This window comes from Scomber scombrus, chromosome 4 (assembly GCF_963691925.1).
Source record: "Scomber scombrus chromosome 4, fScoSco1.1, whole genome shotgun sequence".
Lineage (NCBI taxonomy): Eukaryota > Metazoa > Chordata > Actinopteri > Scombriformes > Scombridae > Scomber > Scomber scombrus.
In genome coordinates, this window is record NC_084973.1 from 6,208,927 (window position 1) to 6,235,716 (window position 26,790).

At 39.7% G+C, this 26,790-nt stretch overlaps 1 protein-coding gene across 1 annotated transcript; it reads right to left on the reverse strand.

The window, feature by feature from the left end:
* Nucleotides 1–135: 135 nt before the first annotated feature.
* cds2 (CDP-diacylglycerol synthase (phosphatidate cytidylyltransferase) 2) lies at nucleotides 136–17,342 on the reverse strand. The gene is made up of 13 exons (XM_062417727.1): nucleotides 17,179–17,342; nucleotides 12,986–13,128; nucleotides 12,273–12,369; nucleotides 10,823–10,920; nucleotides 10,078–10,217; nucleotides 8,447–8,505; nucleotides 7,252–7,334; nucleotides 6,928–7,015; nucleotides 6,683–6,751; nucleotides 6,238–6,390; nucleotides 5,869–5,988; nucleotides 5,524–5,627; nucleotides 136–4,619 (listed from the first exon to the last, which is right to left on the reverse strand). The coding sequence occupies exons 1-13, from the start codon at nucleotides 17,248–17,250 to the stop codon at nucleotides 4,484–4,486; spliced, it is 1,362 nt and encodes a 453-aa protein (XP_062273711.1). The 5' UTR covers nucleotides 17,251–17,342; the 3' UTR covers nucleotides 136–4,483.
* Nucleotides 17,343–26,790: the final 9,448 nt, after the last annotated feature.

A 26,790-nucleotide genomic window follows, 5' to 3' on the forward strand; every position in this document is an offset into this window, starting at 1 on the left:
ATATATATATATATAATATATAATTATAAAAAGGGCTGGTAGGTTTATCTATTTCAAAATGGGGAAGAACATGAGGGAAGAAATAGTCACATACACACGCATGTACTGTACACACACATAGCAAACCACATGATCTGGTTTTTGTACCCTTTTATTATCTTTAAACCAAGGCAAAGCACATTTTAGCATCAAGGAGTACAAAGCTTCTCTAGACAAATGTACAACTCAACACAAACCATTGCACAGATTAAGGAGAATATACTGAACTCATACAACTTTATAAGAGAATCTATAACCACAAAATAAAATGTGCACAAAAGGAGAGCCTACAATATGTGGGACAGTCATGTTGCACAACTCCCATACATTCCTTCAGAGGTCCTGGCTGCGCAGGATTCACAACAGCAAAGTGGCACCGTGTTGATTCAAAATGGCACAGAGGTGTTTCCTGGGTGCCAAGAAACAAACTAAGAGGGTTTTATTTTAAGTTAACTCAAGGTGTTGTTTGTCTCCTTTTACTCTGCCTCCCCGTGAGCACATCTCTACTTTTTTACAGGAGTGGAATGTATCAAACAGCAGTGATAAAGCTGTGATGCAGCATCAGTGTTACAACCTTCAGCAGACCGTAGGAGCTTCAGCTCTCTCTAGTGGTCGACGGTAACAACAGACAGAGAAGAAGTGGCAGTACGGAGCCAAAACCGAGCCACATCTGGCCGGGGCGGTGAAACCGGAGAAATACAAGATATCTATGAAACTTCCTGCCTACTCAAAAGGAGGTGATGCAACACAGCGCTACAAGTCTCGGAGTTGCTTCAGTTCGCACTGTGACAGAGCACAGAAGTTGACACACAACAGTTACCAGGGAAGAGCCTAGAAAACACCCAACTGCACTACAGTCACAGCAAGAAAAGACAGACAGAAAACACTTTCTGCTATCTCAATACTCTTTCCTATATGGCAATGATAATACTTTAAATATTCTTCTAACCAAAAATACTAAAGAACACTCAACATATCTCTAAACATCTTCTTAAAGGACCAGTATGGAGGATTTAGTGGCATCTAGCAGCGAGGTTGCAGATTACAACCAGTCCAGTGGCTGCAGAATTCACGATAAACAAGAAAGCCCTTCTCTAGAGCCAGTGTTTGGTTTGTCCCTTCTGGGCTACTGTAGAAACATGGCAGTAGAAAATGGTGGGCAGCATAGAAGAGGACTCACTCCTAATATAGATATAAAGGATTCATTCTAAGGTAACAAAAATGCAACAATCCTTATTTTCAGGTGATTATAAACTCATTAAAACATATTTGTGAATATTATACTCTGTTAGAGGCCACTAAATTCTACAGACTGCACCTTTAAATGTGACCTACATTATAGTTACTTTGAAAAGGTTTCATTTGTTTACAGTAAATAAATATTTTAAGAAAGTTAAAGTTAAGCGTAAGACTGGTTGTGAAGCCGACGACATGAATGAAACGAATGACATCATAAAAACGCGCGGACAATCGAGTCACATTCAGACGACAGAAAAACAAACATGGAAAGCCAAGGCTCGACAGTATGAGATTTCTTCCATTGAAAAATATTGAAGCCAACTCTTTTGAATGGATTCCCTTCATGGGTTACAAAAGATGCAAATCCATTTATTAAAATATATATATAAGTAGCTTTGAGGGCAGAATCTGATCCAGAATGACCCCGATTAAGTCGAGCAGTCATTTACTGTGTGAGTGTACGTTTAAAAGCTGTTTCATAGATTTCTATACAGAGACATAGAATACAGAGCTCCACATCACTGCTACACCGACTACTGCATGTGTTCATATTGCTGTTTTCTCTGATAACACGGAGCACGGAAACAGTTCTGACTGGTTTACTTCAACATCTACGTCTTCAAAAATGTTTCAGTTCATTTAGTTTTTCATTGACATAGTGAAAAATAAATGAATTCTTTTGTCTGACAGATGGTGAGAGAAACATAATGAATGTGCACAAACATGATGGACAGTCTCATATGACTGGTTGACAAATAAATGTGACCAGAGTTGGACACACACACTGAATATGCTTTAGTGTTCTGCACTGTCTGAGCCCTTCTACAGCACCACTGACTGTCCAGGTAGACTAAATGTTATACAGAACTAACCTGGCAACATCAATTTTAACAATATATTATCAATTTATCAACAATACCAACATAAACTCTTACATATCTTCCTACAGTCTTAATGAGGAATTCCACTGATTTTCACACAAGAAGATGAGTTTTACTGCTTCCTCTCCAGAAGCTTCTTTAAGACTGAGAAAATAACCCTGCTGATGTTACACCAGCTAGGGTTTGGAGACTGAAAATTAAAACAGTTACTGAGGGGGTAGAATTAAAAAAAAAAAAAAACCTTGATAATAACCTGTCAAGGAAGGTCTAAAGAAAAGTGCAACTGATTTGCATTATGGGAAATGTAGGATGCAGCGTTTTTGGAGTTTGAGCCATACTAAGGACTAAACGACAGGACATCTCAGCCTGCTAGTTTGCCAACTTTATGCAACCAAATAGCTGGAGTGCACCTTTAAAATGCATGTGACTTTATGGTCCACCTGTTGTAAACTATAAGCTGTCAATAGCTTCGCCTGAGGTTAAAAACCCCCTCCAGACACGTGTTAAGATGTATACACTCTTCTTTGAATAATAACTTGTGTCTGATCAAAGGTTCAGTGAACACAGAAACTTTCCAATTTAAGCAGATGAAAGTAAAAGCAGTGTCCTAGTGTCAAACTCTGCACATGTGTCATTCTGCACAGCGGAGCTCAAAAATCCAACTATAGGAACAAGAAAAACACATTTCTGAGTGGAGGATGACTTTAAATGGAGTCAGTGGCTCAGATTCTCAATTGTAAAACATTTTAAACTCCTCAATCCAATAAAAAAATAACCAGAAGCTTGAACTGACAGTTTTAAATATACTACAGCTGCAGACTGTAGGTGAAATTAATTCAGAAAACTTAAAACAGCAGAATTGAACCCAACAGGAAAGAAGCTTTTATATTTTTACCACCAAATAAAACACATTGGCCAGTGGCATGTATACAGTATATAACAGAACTCCATACTGTAAAAACACTACCACTGACTGCCGTGTATACAGTGGCTGATTGTATTGGCATACTACAACTTGACATACGATGCATGATACTTAAATAGGTCAAGTTTACCCGAGAAAGTCATAAATTCTGCTCTGTCGCTGTGATGGTGGCGAGGTTTCAACAGACAGAGGCAGACGACGGCAGTGTAGAGACCTTCATCGAAACATGCCTTACAGGTACCGTTACATCCCATCACAACAGTGTAACAAATGCTCTAATGCTCAAATGCAACAACCTCACCACGTGTAAAACCTTATAGCTCCTGACTTGTTAAAGATAAAAAAATACAGAATGAAACAAAAAAAACAGGATTGTGTTTTATCTGTGAGTGCGCCACTTGCTTTCCCGTAAAATAGCTACCAGCTGACTGTGTATTATGCTGAAAGGGGTGCTGGTGTCCATCACACTGGCTTTCAGATATTTCCTCTGACTCATAATAAGACACAGTTTTGCTAAACTGCTTCTTCACGCACCAAACTCATCAAAAACAGACCGGATTGTGAATTTCAACATTGCACTGATCCTGTCAAATACTTCGGGGTAACTTAAATCATCCATCTTATGTTCCTGCATGAAAATATACTGTCTGTGATTTGGCAAAGTATGAGAGGCCTTGAAGTGATGAATGGCAGTGGAAACACAGGAAGAGTCACATACACACACACACATTAATGCATATGGCAGATGGCAAAGACAAACTCTGTCTGAATACATCAGACACAGACATTAAGATAATAGAACATACCAAATATAAAAACCATCTATGTATAAATAGAAACAATCACAACAAAGGAAATTAAAACTTAAAAGGAGGGGGAGGGGGGTTGCAGCAGGTGTAACAGTACAGTGAGTAACGTGTTGGGAGCAGTGCATTAAAACAAAACAAACCAACCAACAAAAAAACAAAAAAAAGTACAATAAAATATTAACACACATTATTAGGTATATAGAGGATATCCTGTATAGATACAGGTAGTAATGTACAGCTGAGCAACATTTTGTTCAACAGTGTGAATAGATATAAGCTGGCTATTATGGAAATGTGTAACAGTAATTCACTAACTCAACCTGAAAACACTGGTGTAAGAAACATGATTCACACAACTGTATGAACAAACACACGACTCTCATACCCAAATGACATGGAATGACCCAAGGCTGTAGTTTTTTGTTGTTTTCTCTTTTTTTTTTTTTCTTCTTGGATGTGTTCTCGCTCACGCAAAGCACTGCAAGTCTCCCAGAGCTCCGGGGGCTGCACAGAGCCTCCCCCCCGGGTGGTTCCCTCCCCTCCGGTCTTCCATCCCCGTTCAGGGCGAGCCGGCGTGGCTCCGGCTGGCTCTAGGCGGCGGCCTCCTCCAGTGCAGGCAGGAGGCCCTTCTCTATCAGGTGAGCCTTCAAGGAGTTGAAGATGTAGAGCTGCTGGTCGGCGCGGAGGGCCAGGAGCTGCTGGATCACCTTGCTGGGGTTGGGGCCCCTGGGAGGAAGGAAATGGACAATCAGACACACATCCTCTACCGAAAAATAACCCCCTCCTCCACAATGAAGCTATGTGCATAATAAGAGCAGTACTGAGTATACAAGTGTTTGGAGGAGTATTTGTCGTTAGCCTTTCCACAATAAAAAATAACTGAAGAATTCACTATTTTTCATGATAGGAATCATGTTCAAAGCTAACAGATTACATATCAATCACTAGCTACACTGATTTGAAGGATTGATTTGAATTAGTTATGTTAGAAAAAGCCCTGTTCAGGACCTACACATCCACTGTGGAGTTATTATTATTCTAAACTAACACTTATAACAATACTAGAATAGTGAAGGTCTGACAGGCATGCCAACAGTAAGATCGGTAAGAATACATGATATATTATTGATTTAAAACCTGTTGTTATATTGATCCTTAGGTTTTTTGTTTTAGCAGCTACATGCTCACCTTAAATCTGAGTGCAAGTATGAGCAGGATTTGTGACATCACAAATAATTTGGAAGCTAATCATGGTCCAGTGTGCAACTTACACAAGTGTGATGTGGAAACTTGAAGCCTCCACTGCACAAAAACTGAGAATGGACTTAACTTAAGCAGGATGCACCTTGTGTCCAGCAGTTAAACTTTTGAAATGAGGAATATGTTCATATTCAGAGATTCAATGGGAGAGAAGCAGATCTGAAAAGCTTTTAACCAGCTAATTTCTGTTGAAAAGCCATGTCAGACACACATTATGACTGAAACTTGGACATCTTTAAAACAGATCCAGAGGTAATCTATCATCAGGACTAGTGTATTTAGTTAAAATAAGCGTCAAAATCTGACAACAGGCCAAATATTAGATATGTAACATGTTCAAGAGCAAGTATTTCATACAGATGTGGTTTACCTGATGAAGCTTGCTATGTACACATTAACAAATGTGGCCATGAGGTACTGGCAGTCGAATCTATCCATGATGCCACCGTGACCCGGGATAGTGTTGGCAAAATCCTGAAAAGACAAAGGAAAGGCTTGAACTGTCTCTAAAGATAACACACAACAGAGAGAAGTTTATAACTAACAATAACAGATTCAACATAACACATAAAATATCATGTATGCAATTAAGCACAATAAACAATATATTCTGTAATTACATCACAACACAAAGGAATTCATGTAGATATGAGGGAGAAAAGAAACACTGACTGAAACTCCAGGCTAAGACATGATTGCTTTCTGAGGGACCTACCTTGATCTTGAAGGCCCTCTTGAAGCCACTGGCAAAGAAGCCACCGAAGGGTCCAACGATGGAGGCAAATGAGGACAGAGCGATGCTGTGGATCTGGAACGGATAGAGCCGCACTGTGGTCTGTGGAGAGAAGGAGGTGTTAGATGAAGACCAGCATTTGACATTGAGACTGCCTGATAAATGGCTCCTCCACATTTTTATCTATTTCATAATTTAAATTTGAATCCTGACATGTATGAAAATCATTATTCACAGTGTAAATATCACATTATCTAAATTATCTAAAGGCAGGGCCTCCACTGCTTCACACACTGTGTTGTCATGTGTACAAATAGTTGAGCGAGCAGCAGGACTGGAGATGAATCTTACCCATCCAGTGAAAGACTCCAGGACGCTGGGCAGGGCGTAGTCCTGAAGCTGGAAAAGCTCTGACGGCTCACAGTCCACCTGGAAACTGTTGGAGTCGTTGTTGAACTCCACCGGACAGACAAAGTAGCGCCAGCCTGCCATCACGTAGGAGAGCTGGGAGGAGAGCAAAGGCTAGTTACTCTGAATTCTCATCACTTAAAAGCTTTTTATATGAATATAGTGTATAGTAACTAGCAAGATAAACTGGAAAGCCTTTTATTTGACAAATAAAGTGTATTAGTTAGTTATTCTAGCTACTAGCATATTAGGACAGAAAATGAAATAAGGAACTCGTCGAATGTATTTCCAAAGATTTAAAGATATTTTAGGAACTTGTGTTAAAATGTCAGCATGTTGTGTGAAGGTTGGCTTTTCTAGCGGGGTGCAAGAATAAACCACATCTTACCATGATGCCAAACACGATGGTGGCGAACAGTCCACCGATGAATCCCTCCCATGTCTTTTTAGGTGACAGCTGTGGAGGACACAATCAGTTTATTATGTTGCTGTGTACTGTACAGTACTTAATGTCATGTCCTGTGACTGCTTCATATATTAGGTATGAATGTGTGTCCTGCTGGTGTCAAATAAAAAGACATCTGGTGTTGGAGTTGAATGTTGACGCAGTGGGTGAGAACTATTATAACCAACCTTAATGAGAGGGGTGCGGCCGAAGAAGAAACCAAACATGTAGGCCATAATGTCATTACAGATCACACAGGAAATCGGCACGATGAACCTATTCGGACAGAAGAAGAGTTTTCATCATACAAAAATAAGTTATATGAAGCAGGGAAATTTGAAAAAGTTATCAATTTGACTGGATAATCATGTGTACATGGTGCATTTTCTGTACAAGTCCAACATATCCACATCATTAAATTTTATTTCACCATCAGAGAGAAGATATTTTTTCTGCAGGCCAAGCTAAGCTACAGTACAGTATAAGATGAGATGAGTGGACTGTTTACTCACCAGATCATGCCCTCAAACAGGTTGTGAATAATGAGGTGAGACTGAGTCACCACAATCAGCAGAGTCACATGAGTCCAACCAAACTGTGGGAGAAAGAAATCCAGATTAACCAGGTATGTTTACACAATGATTAGTTTAGATTCACCTTCTATTCAAAATCTACTACTCAATATTACGAAAGCAACGTTCACTCTTAATATTTCTCTGCTGACTTGGACACATAGCAGCTACATTTTCTCAAACTGATTATTCCCTGATGATGAATCTCATTACGCAAGTGGCTCTGTAATTTTAGAGTTCCTGTAAGGAAGAGTTCCTTCTTTGAAGGGGTCAAATGGTTTCAGTTTATTTTAGTATTTTGTCAAAACAACTTGCAGAGACTTAGTATAGCTAATGCATCGTAATGAAACTCATACGCACACGGTTCATTTTCGAGTTTTGAGATCTTCCTGCTGAAATCAAGGTTTGAAAGAGCTTCTCCAATCAGCTGCCACATAACTCTGCATTCATAAGCTTCCCAACAGGGAATATGTATAATTTTAATACATGGCTTCAGAGTGGAAGACAGCATAAGATGTGTGCTCTCATTGGATGAAATTTAGTTTATTCAATTCAAGATTTATTTTGAATATTTAAGAGAATTCTACAAAATATTACTAAGCTCTAATATGGGTGTAGATTTCAGGAAAGGCTTTATTTGGCTTAAACATCCAAAACTACTGGTGTGATCCTTGAGGCTGATGTGATCAGAGTCCATAATGATTGCACAGTGATGGGTTTGTCAGGACAAGACTAGAGTGATAGCATCAAATAAAACTAGACAATGGCTTTATCAGATACCACAATGCATTTAGAAATCTGTGTTGCGGAAGTGAACAAACTTAATTGACAAATCCTCTATTATCTTTAATATTGTCCATTTTGTGATTAGCTCCTCATTATGGGAGAGTAGTATCCATCACCAGGACACTCAAACATCACAGGCTTTTATTCTGCACACCAACAGTTTTGAATACACTTCAGTTTTCTGATTAACGCAAACTAAAACACAGTTGGGACGATTGCGTGCCAAGCATTTCTAGAGCAATCTCTGGCCCACTTCTCCAATAACCTGAAGGCCTGCATTACAGCTCGCCTCATCAATAACCCAGTATCCTCACGGCTGGAGGCCAGGAGGAGGCGTGGTGATGCTTACCATGTAGAACTGCAGGCGATAGTGCTTCTTCACCAAACTCAGCACAAACATGCAGAACCCTGCAACGACAGGACGAGTTACGTATGAAACATTAGTGACATAATCAGAAATCTGATGTCTGTAAGAAGCAGATTAATTAAATCAGAATCCAGGTCATCTTTGGTCACACTGGTTAAATTTAGCTTGATCTATTTCAGACAAAGCCCGGTGTTAATGTGCAGCGAGCCGCTCTATTTATACTGTAGATATAACTGAGGTGAGGAGGTGCTTCTCTATTTGACCATATTTTCACGCGCTTCAAGGTATGACACCACTATTTCCAAAGAATCTCTACATGAACAGATGTTAGTGCTGTATGTGAGAAAAGCCTTTCAGATTCACCTTTAATCTAGTAAGCAGCAAGACAAAAAACATACAGAGTCAAGGTGCTTCCTTCCTCTCCACATCCTGTTACATCAGCCAGCAGCACTTAATTACAAACTGAAAGAACCTAAAGCACAGGAAGTGGGACCGCTAAAGTTAACGCGGTGACTGACTGGCACAAACACAGTTTCATATTCTAAATCTTATTATTCAACTTCTATCAGCCTAATTAATCAATCACTGTCCTGATAGATGCTGATGCTATGTTGTCTTTCTTTACCCGTTTCATTACCAGATTGGAGTCAAAACATTAGCACTCATGATGTGACTTTTTTTTTTTTTTCCTTAAGATTTATGTTTGATAGTATGTGGCAGAGAGGCCGACAGGAAACAGGGAGGAAGAGAGGGAGGGGAATGGCCGGCGTAGATCCCCTACCGGAATCAACACAGGGAGGCTGCCATTATGTGGCATGCGTGTTAACCACTCAGCTACCAAGGCTACTCATGACAATTAGTGTGTGAAGCAGCCACCTCTGCTCTGTTCATCTTAAGTTTATTAGTTTCATTGAATAAAATGTAAATGTATAATTTATTCCACCACTATAGAAGTAGTGTGGACTTTATGGTAAAAAGAAGTCAATAGAAACATTTCCGTATGGTTGGTGATGACAGCTGGTTAGTGTTACTGTTTTGTGGCGCTCATAAAAAGGTCTATATGCCAGGGGGTGTCAAACCTACGGCCCGCGGGTCAGAACCGGCCTGTCGATGGGTCCAATCTGACCCACTGGATAACTTTGCAAAGTCCAATTTTTCTGCTGCTTCAGAGGTTTTTTTGTTTTACCCTGACCAGAATACAATTCTCTGAAAAAACAATGAATAAATATTGTGGTTATATTTAAACCATGCTGAACTTTGTGCAAAACGTTGTCAATAAACAGCAACTGTGCAAAATAATGTGTAAAAGACTGAGACATAATACTGTTGACATTGCACTCTCTTAAGACATCTCAGGCTGTTCATCTGTTTTGTAAATAGATGTTTTATTAAAGTAAAGGTACATATATATTATATATTTTTGTACGATATTATTCAATTTGTTTTACTGGTCCAGCCCCCTTGAGATCAAATTGGGCTGTATGTGGAACTAATATAAGTTCGACACCCCTGGTCTATGCAGTCAAACATACTGATCAGTTAAAGTATACAAGAAGAGAAGGGAGTCCCTGTTTACCTAACTGATGGGTCAATACTGATCTCAGTGTTTGTACCTGTGAGGTAGAGGGCAAAGGAGATAAAGCGGTGGTATTTGCTCAGGATGCGAAGTGGCTCCTCCCTCTGCACCAGTGTGAAAAAGTAATCAGTCACGGTCTCGCCATAAAAGAAGTAGTTCACGCACAGCAGGAAGTACCTGTGGGGACGGACAGTTGGAGAAAATGTACACATCTACTGGCTTTATGACAGCAAGCTAATCAGACTGTGCATTCAGTATGCCTGCAGAAAAACCTGTAATGTCCTGATGTCTGATGGAGGGACATGTTACATTTTAAGCAGGGATTTAAGTTGTGATGTGAAATATTTAATCTAGCTGAAAGAATCGACTGTGCTGCAAAATCACTTCCCTGCGAGAAAAAATTAGAGGGCCACATGTTTCAAATTTCTAACTTTTCATCAGGTTTTTCAGGCTCAGGGCATAGTGAATGTCAAAAATCTGATCTCTATCACTCTATACCGACACCACTACTGCTAAAAATCAAACTCCCTCTATGACAGCACTGATGATTTACAATTTTTCTGCTATTATTTGTTGATTGGCTTAATACTGTCAGTCTACATCTACTCATTTAAACAGTTCCGAAAACGAACCTCAGGAAGTCTGCAACAAAATAAAACATGACACGACATAATAAGAAAAGAAGCAAAAAAGGGATATTTGCTCTGTGCATGACACCTCAATTAAATGTAGAATTGTGCGAGTGAGTGTGTGTGAGAAAGTGTGTGAGCGTGCGGCCTCACCAGCTCAACGTCCTGAACCAGGGCAGGTGGTAAGAGTGGTAAACGCTGTAGCCGATGGTGATGATTTCTTGGAAGCACTTTATCTGGACACAGAGGACCTGCACAGAGGAACACTGAGTCACCAGGGACAAAAATACTGGAGCATCAGGACTATCTTTCTGTGTGTGCATGTGTGGGTTTTCCTTTGTGTGCAAAAGATCAACTGTTTTGAAGGTGCTGCATGAAACTCAAAACTTTGCACAATTCATCGTCAAACTAGTGCAATCCCTGTTCAAATGCTAATAATAAGTACTTAAATAGTAAGTAAATGTTCTTTTCTCATTTAAAGTAGCCTAAAATAAAGCCTGCATCCAAGAATAAAATAATGTACATCCTAAAATAAAATGGATTGATCATATTGGGCTCTTAGATTGTTCCTGCTTTCTGTGCCTTCAGTTTGGATTTGAGTGGGTTTGTGTGTGGTATCAAAAAATGTGTGTTTTGTCTGTAGTGGCACCACTCTCTGCCTGTGGGAAGGATGAGCATGAAAGAGTCCATTCTTGATGAAAAGCTCTGTTCTCACTGCCTACTCCTCTCTTTTGACAGATTACGGATTTCTCCAACCGTGTTTCTCTTGTATTGCCACCCCTGCTGCTGCAGAGAGCGCTGATCGCTTGTTTATTTAAAGTTTATTAATACTGAACATGTCCAAATTGTACCAAATTTGACACTGCACATCCTCGGGTGCCCAATAATACACTCTCCAAGTGTTGAAGTAAATCAGATGAACGAAGGATGGATGGGCAGTCGGACATACAGACAGATTGAGTCCTTGCTTTATAGTTAGATGAGATGTAATACTTTAAAAAAAAACAGCAGTAAATATCCATGGGAACCAGGCTGAAACTTTAAAATTGGGACTGAGTTTTAAAATCTAATTTACACCATTTACCTGATGATACAAATATACACGTTTCCTGCGTTTCTTTGTTTTACTTTTGGTATCAAAGTAACGTACATGTTATGACTGTCACTATCACCTCTGAATCTAGTCCCGCACAGCAGGTTGCACAACTTTCTTTTTTTACTGTGAAAGCACAGAGGTTTGTCAGAATTTGGGTGGAAACATTTAGTTGTCTCTCACTATTACAGGGTTTTGGCAACTGACACATTTTTGTATTTCAGCATATTTTACTCTCTCTATCGACACCCTCTCCCCATTCTCTTGTGCCTAGTTTGTCACTTGTTGATGCAATATGTTGTGTTTGTCATAATACAAGCGCAACATATTTTCATTTCAATATGACAGACTTCTGATCGCAGAGGTTTATTTTGCAAATATGTCTAAAATTGAGTTTCACTGGATTGCAACTTCCAAAAAACGTGCTCACTTGTTCTGTGGGGCAAAGTGGTCGATAGATGTCCAAGTTTGTTTTTTTTGCAAAGCACCGTCGGTGTCGTTTGTACTCACAATCATCATAAGCACCATTGGGCCCAGGTAGATGATGAAGAAGAAGAAGGAGATCATCGCTAGTGTGAGGATTCCTCGTACCCACCAGTTCTTCCATCTGAGGGACACACACACACACACACACACACACACACACACACACACACACACACACACACACACACACACACACACACACACACACACACACACACACACACACACACACACACACACTTTATATTTAATGTCCAATTCAAAGGTATAAAAAGAAACCACAGACTAAAAACATAACCAACCATTTCCAAGAAATGGATCAGGAGTAGTATAAATAGATTAAACATGAAAACTGTATCACCACTCTTCAAAACCAGTGCAGGGTAATGGTTACAGAGTGATAAATCACTATGATGATATTTTTCCAAAAATGGATTGTTATGGTTTAATATCAATAATCTTCCTGCCAGAAAAACCAGATCCTTCAGTTCAATGATTCATATCTGGCTGCTGTTCAAACAGAAATGTTTGTGTGGAGGGATTCCTCTGTATGAATCATGACATCTGCATATGTGTAACAGCGCTGAGATAAAGGTCAGCAGCTCTATACGGAATCTGTAGTGACTCACTGCAGTTTAGAAAAGCAAAGACAGAATGTTTTCTTAGATAATAAACGTCCAACGTCTGTAAATGCGCACACAGTTTATTCTGGACCATCACATCGGTGGTGAGCGTACCTTGAGGAGAGTCCAGACAGGGCCTTGTTTAGTACCACGGGGGTGTCGTCAGGAGGGACTGGCACCTCTGGGACCCCTGAGTCCACCTTGGAATCGCTGTCGGACACCCCGTCTTTGTCAACCTTCAGCTCACTGTCGGAGCCCTGAGAGACAGATGGAGGAGAAATGAGACACTGACATGTTAGTATCAGTCTGAACAGTGTAGTGTGTGCAGTAGCATGATGACAATCAACCTTTTATTCAACCTTTTCTTCTTTTGAGAGCATTAACTATGATTTTTTTTCCAGCAACACAAGGTCGGTGCAACTCAAGCAAACAAAATACCTTAAAGTAAATACTGTTTACATGACGACTTCAACTACACATATCACATGATACTGTATCTAGGTTACCCGTGGTATTTTGTGTCCACATCTTACGCTAAAATATGTCAGCTGCCTTGGCTCGGAAATTTACTCAAAATTATCTCTAAATGTTTCTCTGTTTGCTCCATTTAAAGCAAACAACTATCTGACAGTGTGAGCTGCACACAGCAGTTTACCTCTATATCTATGATTCATACAGCGTCACTAAGGAGATTAAATATTAGTGAATAAAGACGATACACAAATCTACCTACTACTGTTAACATTTTAAATGAGATGTCAGTAACAGTTTTTTATTGTGTTCCTATGTGAGCAGTAATATTAGACTAAGATACAACCCTGGTCTGTAATATATAACTCTGCATATATAAAAGCCGAGTCAACAGTATGTGCCAATTTAATTAACCAATTAGAAGTTGAAATACAATAAAATAACATTAATCTTACATAATAGTTATTCACATTTTAATTCCCTTCAACTTATATTAATATACTCAATCTATGTGTTGACTGTATTATACTGCACACAAAATTATACCAAAAAATGTAACTATGAAGAAGCTGATTGGTCAGAAGCTCAGCGTACAAACAGCAGACGTGTCACACACACATGTTACACATGTCAAAAAACTGTGTGCATGTGTGTGAGACCACACTGTACTTCACTGAACATCGGCTTCATCACTAAGAGTTGGAAATAATAAGCAAACACCAGCAGGGCTGTCAGCTCAGGGCTGTGTGGGGGCGACTGAACGCTGAGCTGAAATCATCTGCGTCCATATTGTTGATTTCTAAGAACCGCCTGCTCACTGACTGAGCCTGTGGAAACACACACTGATCTATGTGGTGACAATTTTCAAAAGGTTCGACGTTCGAAGGTTAGACAGGTTTCACTTAACACACCCCCGCCTCACACGCCCGGCCTCTGCTGCTGGTGACCAAATTAGGCTCAGAGATCTCACCTCATGGCCAGACAGCAGATGGTCGGCTTGCTGTTTTTTGTGTGACGCCCACTCGGTGTCAGGCCGCTGCTGTACAATTACTGCAGCTGGATTGATGGAATGATAGGCCTGTTGTTGTTTTTCAGCCTGTTTATCTTATCCCTTCTATGTTACGCCATTTACCACACGTCTACCATCACTTCTGCAATTATCACCTTTAAATACTAGATTTCCTCTTTTCACACAATATAAACGTGCTTCATAGAAACCACCGTACGACTGTGTTGAATATGCATGTCGATCTGTGGTGCGACAGATTCATGAAATTACACATTCACATTTAAGGTCGCTGTTTCATTCAGCACATATTCTGCACATTATGCTAAATTTGCATGAAAATATGCACTTTAGACTCAGTTTTAGAGTGTGGTGGTGCAGTGACGCGGTCGTACTTTAAACAAATATCTGCATAATCTGCATTGTGCAGAAGTGAAATCCACAATGAAAACAACTTTCTGCACCAAAAGATCTGGCACTTTAAGGCCTGGTAAATGTAATTGTGCATTAATATGACAATAATATATGTTGAATTGTTCCCATGATTGATCATATTTGTCCAGGCTCTTGTTTTAACATAAAAAATGTATTTCAAAAAGATCCTTTTTACATTTATATTTTTTAAAAGTCATGATAACATTAAAATAGTTCATATTTTTACAGCTGTAGCAGTCAGATGGTGTCCTGATCAATTCATTTTCTCTGGATTAGAAACCATGACTGCACGAATGTCCAAGATCTGCAAAATTTCACTGACTTTCTTTCAAATGACATGAAAGCCTCTTATAAAACAGTATGTGCTGTCAAATAGTTGTGATAATGAATGCAGAGGCGGTCACCACAACACACACACACACACACGCACAGGCAGACCCATTCTCCGTCAGCTGGTTTCTATGGAGACAATATCCGTCATTCAGGATGCTCGAGTTAAAAATAGGCGCCCGTGTCACATAAACACTCCCCCTCTCCTCCCCCGTCTTTCTTCCTTGTAGTCGAGGGGCACAAGGGAGAATCTCAGTTTTGTTTATCAGCTTTTTGATTAGAAGAAGCTCCATCACTCAGCAACTTTAACTGGGACGTCAGAGCCATGATCCAGGTTGTTGAGCCGTGTCGTGCTGCGGGTTCATCAGCTGCAAATATTTTGAACCGACTGTTTTGAATAGCCAAAGCATGCACATGCTCGGGGGGTCATTTGAACGAGACGTCCCCTCAAATAAAAAAGTACCTCACATGAACTAGCGTCAGCCTCATTTCGTTAACAGATGTAATTTTCTTTAGAGCTATCTTTATGAAGCTGATCCAGATAAAAAGGTCACAGCAGGGCCAGAGCAGATCTAATAATGATGATTTTCACAGCTCTTTCTTTCCCTCCACCTTTTACTTGATATAATCACTACATTGCTGAGAGGGCAAGATGACTTTCCTGCACTAATAAACTATTCTTGATTATGATTGTGGTTCGCTCCGACTTAAAGAAAATATCAATTTAGATTTCCAAGAATTGCCACGTCCCCTTGAAGGAGCGTTGTTGTGGCAACGCGATTACTATGGTGTCCACATCTACATATGCACCCGTCTTACTCCACATTAGATAAATCCTGGTTCTTTTGGTATTTGTACAAGGTGGAGGGGTCAAAGGTACAAGGGTCAGGCTAACCTGGTAGTCTAGTGTGCATGTTGTATTTAAGGTTACAATAGATTCATGTGACCACCAATTTGTAGTACTCAGTCTAGACTGTCTGTCTGCATGAACTCCACTCCTCCAAACAAATTAGGAATACACTAAGAGCCAAATGATCAGTAATGTTTTTTCTGTAACCTGATCTTATTGATTGAGACTGACTGATTGATGCTGAGTGAGTTTCTCTGGTATATGAAAGGCATGTCAGGGAAATGTAGTTTGTTGTGTGAAGCTTAAGGCATTGATCACTTTCCCATCTGCTTTTAACTCTTGTACAATTTCCTGTAATCATGTCATCACGTCCTACACAGATCTCGACATTCATCACCACGCCCCTTTCCTTTGCTCCGACTATTGACTGGGGCGCAACATTTAACATCCATGTTGACAGCAGAGATAAACCACATATTTCCCTTTTATGTAAATACAGAAAGGGGTGAACTATTACGTCTTGCTTGAGTGTGCTTGTTGTTGTTGTTAGCTAAGCTAATGTTGTTACTGTCAACAGGAGTCAGACCAGGCCCTTCAGCAATAAATAAGGCTGAAGTAAACTGTTGTCTTAAGTTAATGTTGTAAAAAACTAAATAACTAAAACAGCAAAGACCATCTTCACCAGTCACTATAGAGGAAAGCAACACTTGATGCTAATTCACCCCTGCTGCAAAACGTCTCGCCAAACGCCATACAAACACTTTTCAATTTACTGCTGCTTCGTTACTCTTACATAAAACACTGGGTGACATGTCATTTAGGTCTTTTTTTTACTACACAAGCAGAGCTATTTTATACTTCGGCATATGTCTGATACAGTAAGCAAAGCCAGCTTCGATACAATATTAACTTATGCAGATTGTTTTCATGAAGAGAGCACACCCAGGAAGACCGTAACGAGCTGCAGCCAATCAAGGCTAAATTACGAGGAGTTTGGCGGATCATTTGTAACGTTGTTTATAAATGGTCACTGTCATTCTGCTACATAAGCCACCACGACCATAGACAAAATACTTTATAATGCAAGGTTTAGGTATTTTTAGACGTGAGTTTTCCTCCACAGCTACACGAGCCACAGGGTAAAGCGTTATGACTCTCAAATGGCTAGCTAAGGCTAACTAGCCGTAGCCTCGCTCCCTAACGGTCCGGGCTTACCTTGTCCTCTGACGGCTGCTGTTGTAACGTTGGGTCGGAGTCTTTGGCTCCACGGTGCCTCAGCTCTGTCATCTTAGCAGGTATTAGCTTAACGACAACAGCGAAGGTCCTATGGCTCCGAGAAACAAACACGCCTTTGGGACTGACAGAAGCTCCTGCTAAGCTCCGAGCTAGATTTAACACAGCTACACTTTCCACACCAAGAACACACTCGTTGTCATGCCAACGTCCGGTTTTCAAAATAAAGTCAGTGTGGATAATGCTGTCCAAAGTTGAGTGAAAATAAAATGATATTAAATAGTTATATTATATTGGTTGTAATTCAGCAGCAGTCTGAGTGTAAATATATTAAACCAGTGGTGCAAGACGTATTCAGTGCCAATGCAACAACACTCCATTACAAGTAAAAGCACTGTATGAAAAATCCTACTGCAGTAAAAGTACTGCAGTATTATGAGTGATGTAGTATGCAGTATTACAGTCAAAGTACTGCAGTATTATGAGTGATGTAGTATGCAGTATTACAGTAAAAGTACTGCAGTATTATGAGTGATGTAGTATGCAGTATTATAGTAAAAGTACATAAGTACTAGAAGCATCAGTGTTAGAGCAGCATGTTACTGTTGTAGCTACTTGAGATGGAGCTAGTTTACAATACAGTTAGCAGTTAGCAAATTTAGTCCAGTGGTTCCCAACCTTGGAGTCAGGCCACTTTAAAGGTTTACCAGATAAATATGAGGGGTCGTAGACAAATCTGTTTTCATTTTTTGGACTTTTTCTTTTTTTTTACCACTGACATATAATGGAGTCGGCATTGTTTGACAGTTGAGGTTGAGACATATGCAGTTCATCCTACAATGTAAAACATTCAATGAAGTAAGAGACATTTACTTGTACAAGTTCAACTTTGTAATTTTATATTTCAAAGAGTGTAATGGCCTCTAAAGATACAGGGTATGTTTTGCTGCCTAATATGTATTAACATGCCACAACCTGAGGAACTGCGAATGACTTAGACACACATATACTCACAAACACACACACACACACAAATATATATAGAGAGGAAGCCGTTATGCATAGTAACATAGAATATTGCAATGTTTCAGACTTATCATAGAAACTTCAACTTCAAATTTGAACTTTTAGGGTTTCTTCAGATCACTGTCCTTTATAGTATATACTGTCCTGTATGTCCTGTGTTCCAGCTGTGTTCTTGCAGCTGTACCGCTTGTTATGCCCCAGCTAGGGGTGGCTAAGACACAACATGAATCTTAAAGCCCCATCTTCCCCTAGACTCAAGCAGCCAACAAACACAGATTAAGGTTAGAGCAAATGACATGAATTTATTTACATAAGAGAATAATGAATAAATAACAATCTCAAACAAAGTTACCTTCAGGGTGGACAAAGGCCAAAATAACAAAAAAAACCTAACTAAGAATGAACCACTATAACCTAACCCAAAACAAAAAGAAACCAAATCACAGACTCTAATCTCCCTTACTGACAAAAACAGGAGAAAACAGTAACAGAACTCCAATAGGGCCAGTATGAAAGTCTATAGAGCTCTTGACTGGATCTGAACTTGTGGCCAAAATTAATGTTAAAAAATAAATCACAGGGCAGGTGATGAAGGACAGCCAAACACTGTCTTTTACAGCATGTGGCGTCTGCTGTGTCCTCACTGAGAGGACAGATTCAGTCAGTCACATCTCATTTATAACAGAAACCCCTTTTTGTTAATTGACTTGTGTTATGCACCCTGGATTTTCATCTTTTTCTCTTTAATGCTGTTTTTTCTTTGTTTTGGAAGTTTGGGTGTAATTTACTTTTAAATAAACATGAAAAATAAATAACATTTATAAAATACTCATAATTGTGCAAGTTCTCCAAGAGTGGCTGAATGTGTGCTTTTATTGTTTAGGTATAACTGCCTCATGTCTGGCTATATTCTGGCTAACTTGACCATAGCAAACTCATCTGATGTCATGATGACTGTATTCAAGACAAACACTGTGTGACACTTGTGTAATCTCACACAATGCTGAGCAACTGCAGGCAAATAAACAAATACAGCATTAAAATGAACTATGTGTATTTTTTATATGATTTTTTAATAATAATAATGTTCAGGCCACTCAGTGAGCCTCTGAACTAGTCTATAAATTCTTAGACAAATAAGGCCTGTTGCAAACTCTCAAACACTCACACTGTCAGCATGGCTTATTCATCATAGCCCCACCAATTACAACACAAGTTACACTTCAAATAACAAAAATGCACCAACCCTCTTCCTTTATAGATAATTCCTGAGTCATTTTCATTAAAAAATAATAACATCTTTATTTCTTAGATGATCATTTATCATACAAGCACATGGCATTAGCAGTTTAATTTAGGCTATTGTCAGTCAATTTAATTTCCCTGAAGAATAGATGGGCTGATTTGCTATTTGTGAGACTATCTGTAATTTGTACCTTTAACACCAAGTGGCAGCAAAAGCTCACAAAAATTGTGTGTGTGTGAGAGCGTGCGTGTGCAAGAGAGAGCGAGAGGGAGCCGGCTCTGTGGCCTGACAGCAGCCAGCAGATATAAATACTTAATGGCCTACTGCTGTTGCAGCAGAAGTAAAACGGGGTGCACGTTGCAGCCAAAATACAACAGTTCAATAAGATCTGACATCCTGCTATTGGGTGTTAACTCTGTACAGCCACTGATGAATGCTATTAACAAGGATGGATAACTAGAGCAATCACCAATGAAACAGAGCAGGACTATTAATCATCGTCAGGGGGTGATGCAGTTTACAATTTAATTCATTACATAAACTGTTAATATTACGTTACATAAACTGATTCGAGTCTTTTTTTAGACTGCACCATTCTACCTTTTCTGTAGTGATGTGAATGACTTTTTGATTATTATTTCTGCTTATATTTTACATTGCTTAAATTATCTATGAACATAACCATGACTCACCAGGTCTCGACAGTATCAGCGAAAAGAATTAAATCAGACTGTGTATATAGGTGATGTTCAAAATTACAGATAAGAAACTAGACACAGTTACTAATGCTGCTAATGCTCAGATTATTTTAGTAATTGCAAAAAAACAGTAATTGATTGTCAGGCTGTAATTAAAATATTTTTTATATTTGCTAGTTTTAGTTACAAATTGGCAATTAAAATGAACCATTTCCATATGCTGTGTAAAATATTACATTTAACTTTAAGTACATATGATCTCAAAACATTTTCCCCCTGATTTAAAAATTTAAAAATTGTTTTTTACTCAATTAATGTTGTAGCATGTAATCAAATGCTATTTCTAACCTTGTTAACCTTGATGTTATTGTTTGTTGTTTATTGCCTTTTATTCCTCTCTATTCTATTTCATGTGAATTCTATTCTATAATAACTGGATGTGAACCAAGCTCCTACATCTTTAAATGTGTTTTATTTATACTTTATTTGTGTCATTTGGTGTTCTGTCATTATCACATACAGTTATTTGTCCCTGACTGACACCCAAATTATTAATTACAATGGTTTTTTTTTTTATGGCTGGCATTATGGCAATGAGGTATTTTCGATGATACAGTTGGTATGAGTAATGCTGTAATGAAGGTTTGATTATCAATCGACCTTAAGGTACTAAAACATCTGATGTTTATTTAAAAATCGAGCCATAATCCATCAATGCCCTAAAACAAGAAGAAAATGGTTCAGAAAAATTAACATGACAACAAGAAACAACCCCCTTCAACACACACATAACCACACACACCCACCCACTCAAAGATTATGACTGCAGTGGTTTTGACTCTGTTCTACGAGGGGCACTTCATCCTTGCTGCAGTGTGATACCTCGGACGTTGCTCAGCCGTGCTGCACGGCAGACTGCACGCATATTGTGCTACTGTGTAGAGTTGTGTCACACTGTACCATCCCATCCTGTGAAGCACAGTTAGTCTGCTGTTTCTGCTTGCCTGGGCTCTGTGTGTCAGGAAGCCGAAATTTTGGCTGGGACTCTTCAGCAGCTCCTCCAGAACTGCGGGGCTCTGGGACATCTGCAATGCAGAAGTCTATATATAGCAATGGAGTTAGAGGGAGAGAGAGAGAAAGCGAGAGAGAGAGACATAGGCAGACAGACACAGAGACACGAGAGATGAAGGAAGGGGGTGAAGAGCGGGGGTGTAGGGGTGTGGGTCAAGACATAGAGAAACAATGAATGAAAAGAGTTATGCTTGTACAGAGAATGAGCTGGAGACTCATGTCAGACCGGCAGAAAGCAAAACTGTTCTATATGCCAAATGCTAACTTTTACAACATGTCTTAAATAAATGTGTACTTGGATGCTGTGAAACTGTCACTTTGCCTCATAATGTCTCAGAGAGCTCGCCAAATGTCCACTCTGGATGTCAGCACTCGCAATGACAAGGTCACCGAGGAGTGCGTTTGCCAGTATCTCTGTTTTTAACTCATTTAAAAGCAGCAAATGTAATTACATGTTTGTGGACTCCCAGCAACAGGAACAGGGAAGGGTGGTTGTTAAATGCTGAGCTTGAGTATTTATTGCTTTATCTTGAAGGGTCTCGGGGGGGTAGTGAAGGAGGAGGAGAGCGGTTCAATTATGTATGCACCTCCACAACAACAGAATCTGCTGACAGCAGAGCTCAGCACGCACACAGCACGGCCAAATCAAGGACGACCAGCAGCGGGCCATGGGCCTGCCGAGCTGGGGGATTGATCGGACTCTCGAATTTTCAACAAATCTGCCCTATGACATGCTCCCTGTCTGTCTCCCCACCGCCATGCCGAGTCATAACTCTCCTCGTGTCACAGAAGAAAGATAGTGCATTAATCATACTGAGTCCAGCTGCATGCAGGAGGAATGCTGGAATAGAAGGTTTACAAACACTTTAAAAGTAAATGAAAATGTAGTAATCTACAATAATAGACCAAGGATGAATTCAAATGAAAGATGCTTTTGGTGACATTTATGAGCATTAACAGCAGAGTTAACACTGTAGATGCTAGTAACAAAGCTGTGGACGTCACAGTCTTAACATTGTAGATGTATACTTTGTATTTTTGTTGTCAAGATTATTTAAAGATGTATTATTTTTGAAGAAGTATTATTATTTTATTCAAATTTTTGGTTTTACTTTTACATGTATGAATTCTCCAGTTGTAAAAATGTAAGAAAGTATATTCAAAAACTCAAGGTACGTATACGTTTACTTCTTCGTGCCCCTGGTACTCTGAAATCTGAAAATCAAGATCAAGAAATCGTTTCTCGCCTACTCCACGGGAGGTTTCTGTCCAATCCTGAGTTCACTTTGAAAACCTAACCATTCGTCAGGTGTACCGCCCCAATCAAACTGCCCACCCATCACAGTCTCCACAGCATGGCGGGGGACCCATGTGTTAAGGCTCTTGATAAATGCACAATAACTGAAGCCTTTCTAATTTAGACTGTACTTAGGCTTGCAAGGCTAAAGCATTGCAAATGTTACTGACAGGATTAATCAGGTAGCCCTCAGTCATCGGCCGGCAAGGTAATGTCGGCCCGACCTGCGCCTTGGGAGAGAGGGTTACGTAACAGACCCCTGCTGCAGCCACTGGGGCTGTGGGGTGGGCGGGTTGCCAGCTGACACCACGCCAACCCGACCCATTCTAGCAACCGGTGTCTTTGACACATCGGGGGATTTGCGGAATGGATCCCTGCTGCAGCCACCGGGGCTGCGGGGTGGGCTGGTGGCCAGCTGACACCACACCAACCCACCCCATTCTAGCACCCAGTGGTTTTGACGCAACAGGGACCAAAACCTGACACAGCCTCGGGTTACCATGATTAACCAGCAGACGACAGAGAGACCTGGGTGGGGTCTCAGCAGTAGAGTTTGAGAAATTTTATGTTTGCATGAAGCTGCACCACATGCACAGGCCAAGGTCCCCGGCGAACCCCGCGACGGTCTCAGTGGAAGGGCCACTAGGACATAATAATTATATTTCCATTTTGATTGAAATAAATATATTATATATTATTTATTATATAAATACATTTTGACAGATGGTGACTTTATATGAACTTTTTTTTTGGGACATATTCAGCACATTTTCAGGTCTCTGTTTTTAATATGGGACCCTACAGGATTGACAAGGTCTCGGAAGCAACAAACAGCCCAAGTCCCCAGGAACAGCCCTCCAGGAACACACTTTGAATTTGACATATTTATTGACATAGTGGCCAAACTGTGTAATTCCAGGTCCTTCATGTGATGCACACTGGCCCATAAAGCATTTTCCCAGCACACAATTATAGAAAAAGGAGTGGCTGTAAAATAGGATCACAACCCCTGCAGAGTGACTTGTTTCGCTATCAGAATTTCATCCAATAACATTTGGAAAGTCTAGAAGAGCTGCGTGATTTCATTATTTTATCCCCAATTTAATTATTTTATCCAGTGAAAGCATAGGTTAGCCTGCTCATCTTGTGTTAGTCTCTGGGCTCATGAGGTTGGGAGGTGTGGTTAAATGCTCTATGGATCTGGGTAATTTAATAACCGGAAGTTGAACTTATTTGGCTTCACGCACCACTGAGCAACTTTCATTAGAATGAATGCAGTCTGCCTCCAACACTGTATTCAGTTATACATCCATGCTTCCATCGGCTGTGGACGGTATTAAACCAACTATTAAACTATTAAACAAACTATAGTAGAAGGATTTCACTACTTTTTCTCGTTCTTTACTTGAAATGTCAACTTATCAAATACATCTGTAGGTGTTCGAGCCCATCATCTGACTCAAAATATGAGAGTGGATTGCAAACAACACAGGGAAAAACCTTAGCGACAACGTTAGCAACGTTAGCCTGTGCTTTTGAAATGCAGGGAGCATTTCTACATACGTTAACGTCAAGTTTTGGAATTTTTACCGTGTTTAAAATAGATATCCGACATCATAAAAGTTTAAAAATAACACAGAGTCACAAAATGCATAATATGTCCCCTTTAAGGAATCACCAGAGGTATTACAATGAATCCTAAGAAAGACAGGTGTGTTTCTGACAAATTTCATGGCAATTCATCCAATAGTTGTTGACATATTTCACTAAAAACGACAAATTCTCGGATCCCAAAAGTCATAAAGATTCATCCTGTGGATCCATGAATGTCTGTACAAAATGTAGTCTCAATTCATTCAGTCTGGAGAAAACTGCTGCAGCTTGCATGGCTAAATAACTTTAATTATGACTTAGCAAAGCTCATGAGCCGTAACCATGTACTCAGTCATGCAATTTGTGGTCAATAACCTAACAGTCACTGCAGATACAGAAGGACTGGTGGGTGTGTGAAGCATGCTGCAAGGTGTGAATGTGCAGTTAAACCCAGCACACAGACAGTGAGAATTGACAGCCTTATTTTTATCTTCATATCGATGCAGGATTATAGTTATGAGTCTCTAACAGTCTCCTCTTCTTATCGATTGTCCCAAGCAGCTCTTGTCCTTTTTTGCTGTATCACGTTGCTCCTTTTTAACCTAATACTTTAGTCAAAACATTTGTCCTTGCTACTTTCCTCCTGCTTTTCTGACAGTTTTATTGATTGTCCGTTAGTGCTGATAATGTTTTTGCTGCTGTGCTGATTCTCCCTCCCACACACACACACATACAGGACTACAGTCTGTGAGCAGAGAAACAGTCTTAGGCTGTGATGAAGTTCTTGCTCGTGACAGCTGTGCTGGTGGGCCAGCGTTGGCAACAGCCATCCATCTTAGCAGGCTCCATCTTTCACCTCCGGGTGCAGGCAGGCAGGAGCTGAGATGAGATGATACTAACACCCAGCAGCCATTATGCAGCTCTGCACATCAACAAAAAGACTTCGACTTCTGCCTGAAGGCTACAGAGGCAGGGATGTGTGACTGGAAGCAGCCACTTTGTGTTACTTCTGTGTGGATGAAAGTAAATAAGCAGACATAGCATTCAATAATTAATGCTGCAGACCTACATTTGGTAAGTGGTACATCAGTTATTCCAAAGGTGTGACTTTGCACATGTAGTGGCTACTTTACATGTGGTGAGCATATTTTTGTCACCGTGTATTTTGACCAAACTAGCAAAGATGTACATTTAAAAGTCCAGAGTCAGAGACATATCACATACTGCTGTGTGTTTCCTGTCAAATACATTCCATATTTGGTCCATACATTCTACAGATTTAACATTAAAGCATGTCTCAAGGCAAATACATCTAATGCCAAATGATTTTGGACTTCTTGTGGCTAAATGTGCATCAGCGCACATCAGAGAGACTTGCAAGTTGTAAAGCAGGAAATCCATTTTATTATAAAACCAGAGTGAGATTTGAGGCACTTTCAGACCTGTGTAAGCCTAAGTACAGTCTAAATTAGAAAGGCTTCAGTTATGGTGCATTTATAAAGAGCCATAACACATGGGAGCTGTCCCACACAATGCTTTGGAGACTGTTTTCAAAGGGATCTCAGGATTGGACAGAAACCTCCTGTGGAGTAGACGAGAAAACACAAATTTGAGCCAAACAGCTCCCATAGCGTAGCCAGGTTCACTTTGCATACTGGGACGTAAATGAGTGAAATTAAGAATGCTTTTTATAATAGCTCCTTGGTTGCTTGCAGCCAGCTGAAGAATGAACCTGGACTAGCAACTAAATACATGCTTCTTTGATATTTGCACAGATTGGACCTTCTTCCTTAATGTTCTTGCCCACGCCTCAACTCATCCACTGATTTGGACCAGAGAAAACCAACTATAGCTTTGAAGACACCCTTAAACTCTTGACCTTTTTGGTTCAAGAACAGAGGAGTACCAGGGACCGTATTCACATACATTCTCACAATACTCTCAGAGAGCTCCTAACTTAACCTAAACATTTATAGTAAGGAGTGACTTAGGAAAATTCTCACAGCAACTTTGAGCATGGAAGGAACAGAAACTTTTACTTTAGTGAGGACACAAGTGATAGGTCGAATCATTGAATTTAGTCTCTACTATTTTATGTAATAAATAAATAAATTGTAAGCCATGCTTTAAAGGTAGCCTGTGCAATGTTTGAAGCCTGTTCACATGCTGATAGATATTCTTTATTTGCTTATGTTTATTTATCATGCTGTTTATTTTAGTACTTCATCTATTTGATATTAACATATTTGGAAATGTCTCAGCTTTCATAAATTTCTCTGTGTTTTTTTCTCATTTTTTTCCATTTGCCACATATCTTTGTTTTAGGATCATTCCATTTGTGGCATTATAGTGCATGATCTTATCTGTAGTGTTTCAATTACTTACTGTCACTCCACATTTGGAGAATATTTAACTTTCCTCTTTGTCTTTCTGTATTTTTCCTCCTCTGCTTAAGAAACGTTTAAGCCTCTTAAAATACCTCCTCTTTACTGATAATAGTTTTTCATCTCAGGAGCTCTCTTAAAGGCTAAGCTGCTCTGTGAATAACTTTTATCTTTAGGAAATTGTTAGACAATCTCAAAACTCTAAGAAATGTTCTATTATTCAACTTTTGTGCTACAAAGCTTTATGAAAATGGTTCCAGGAGGTTTGAAAGTGGTTGA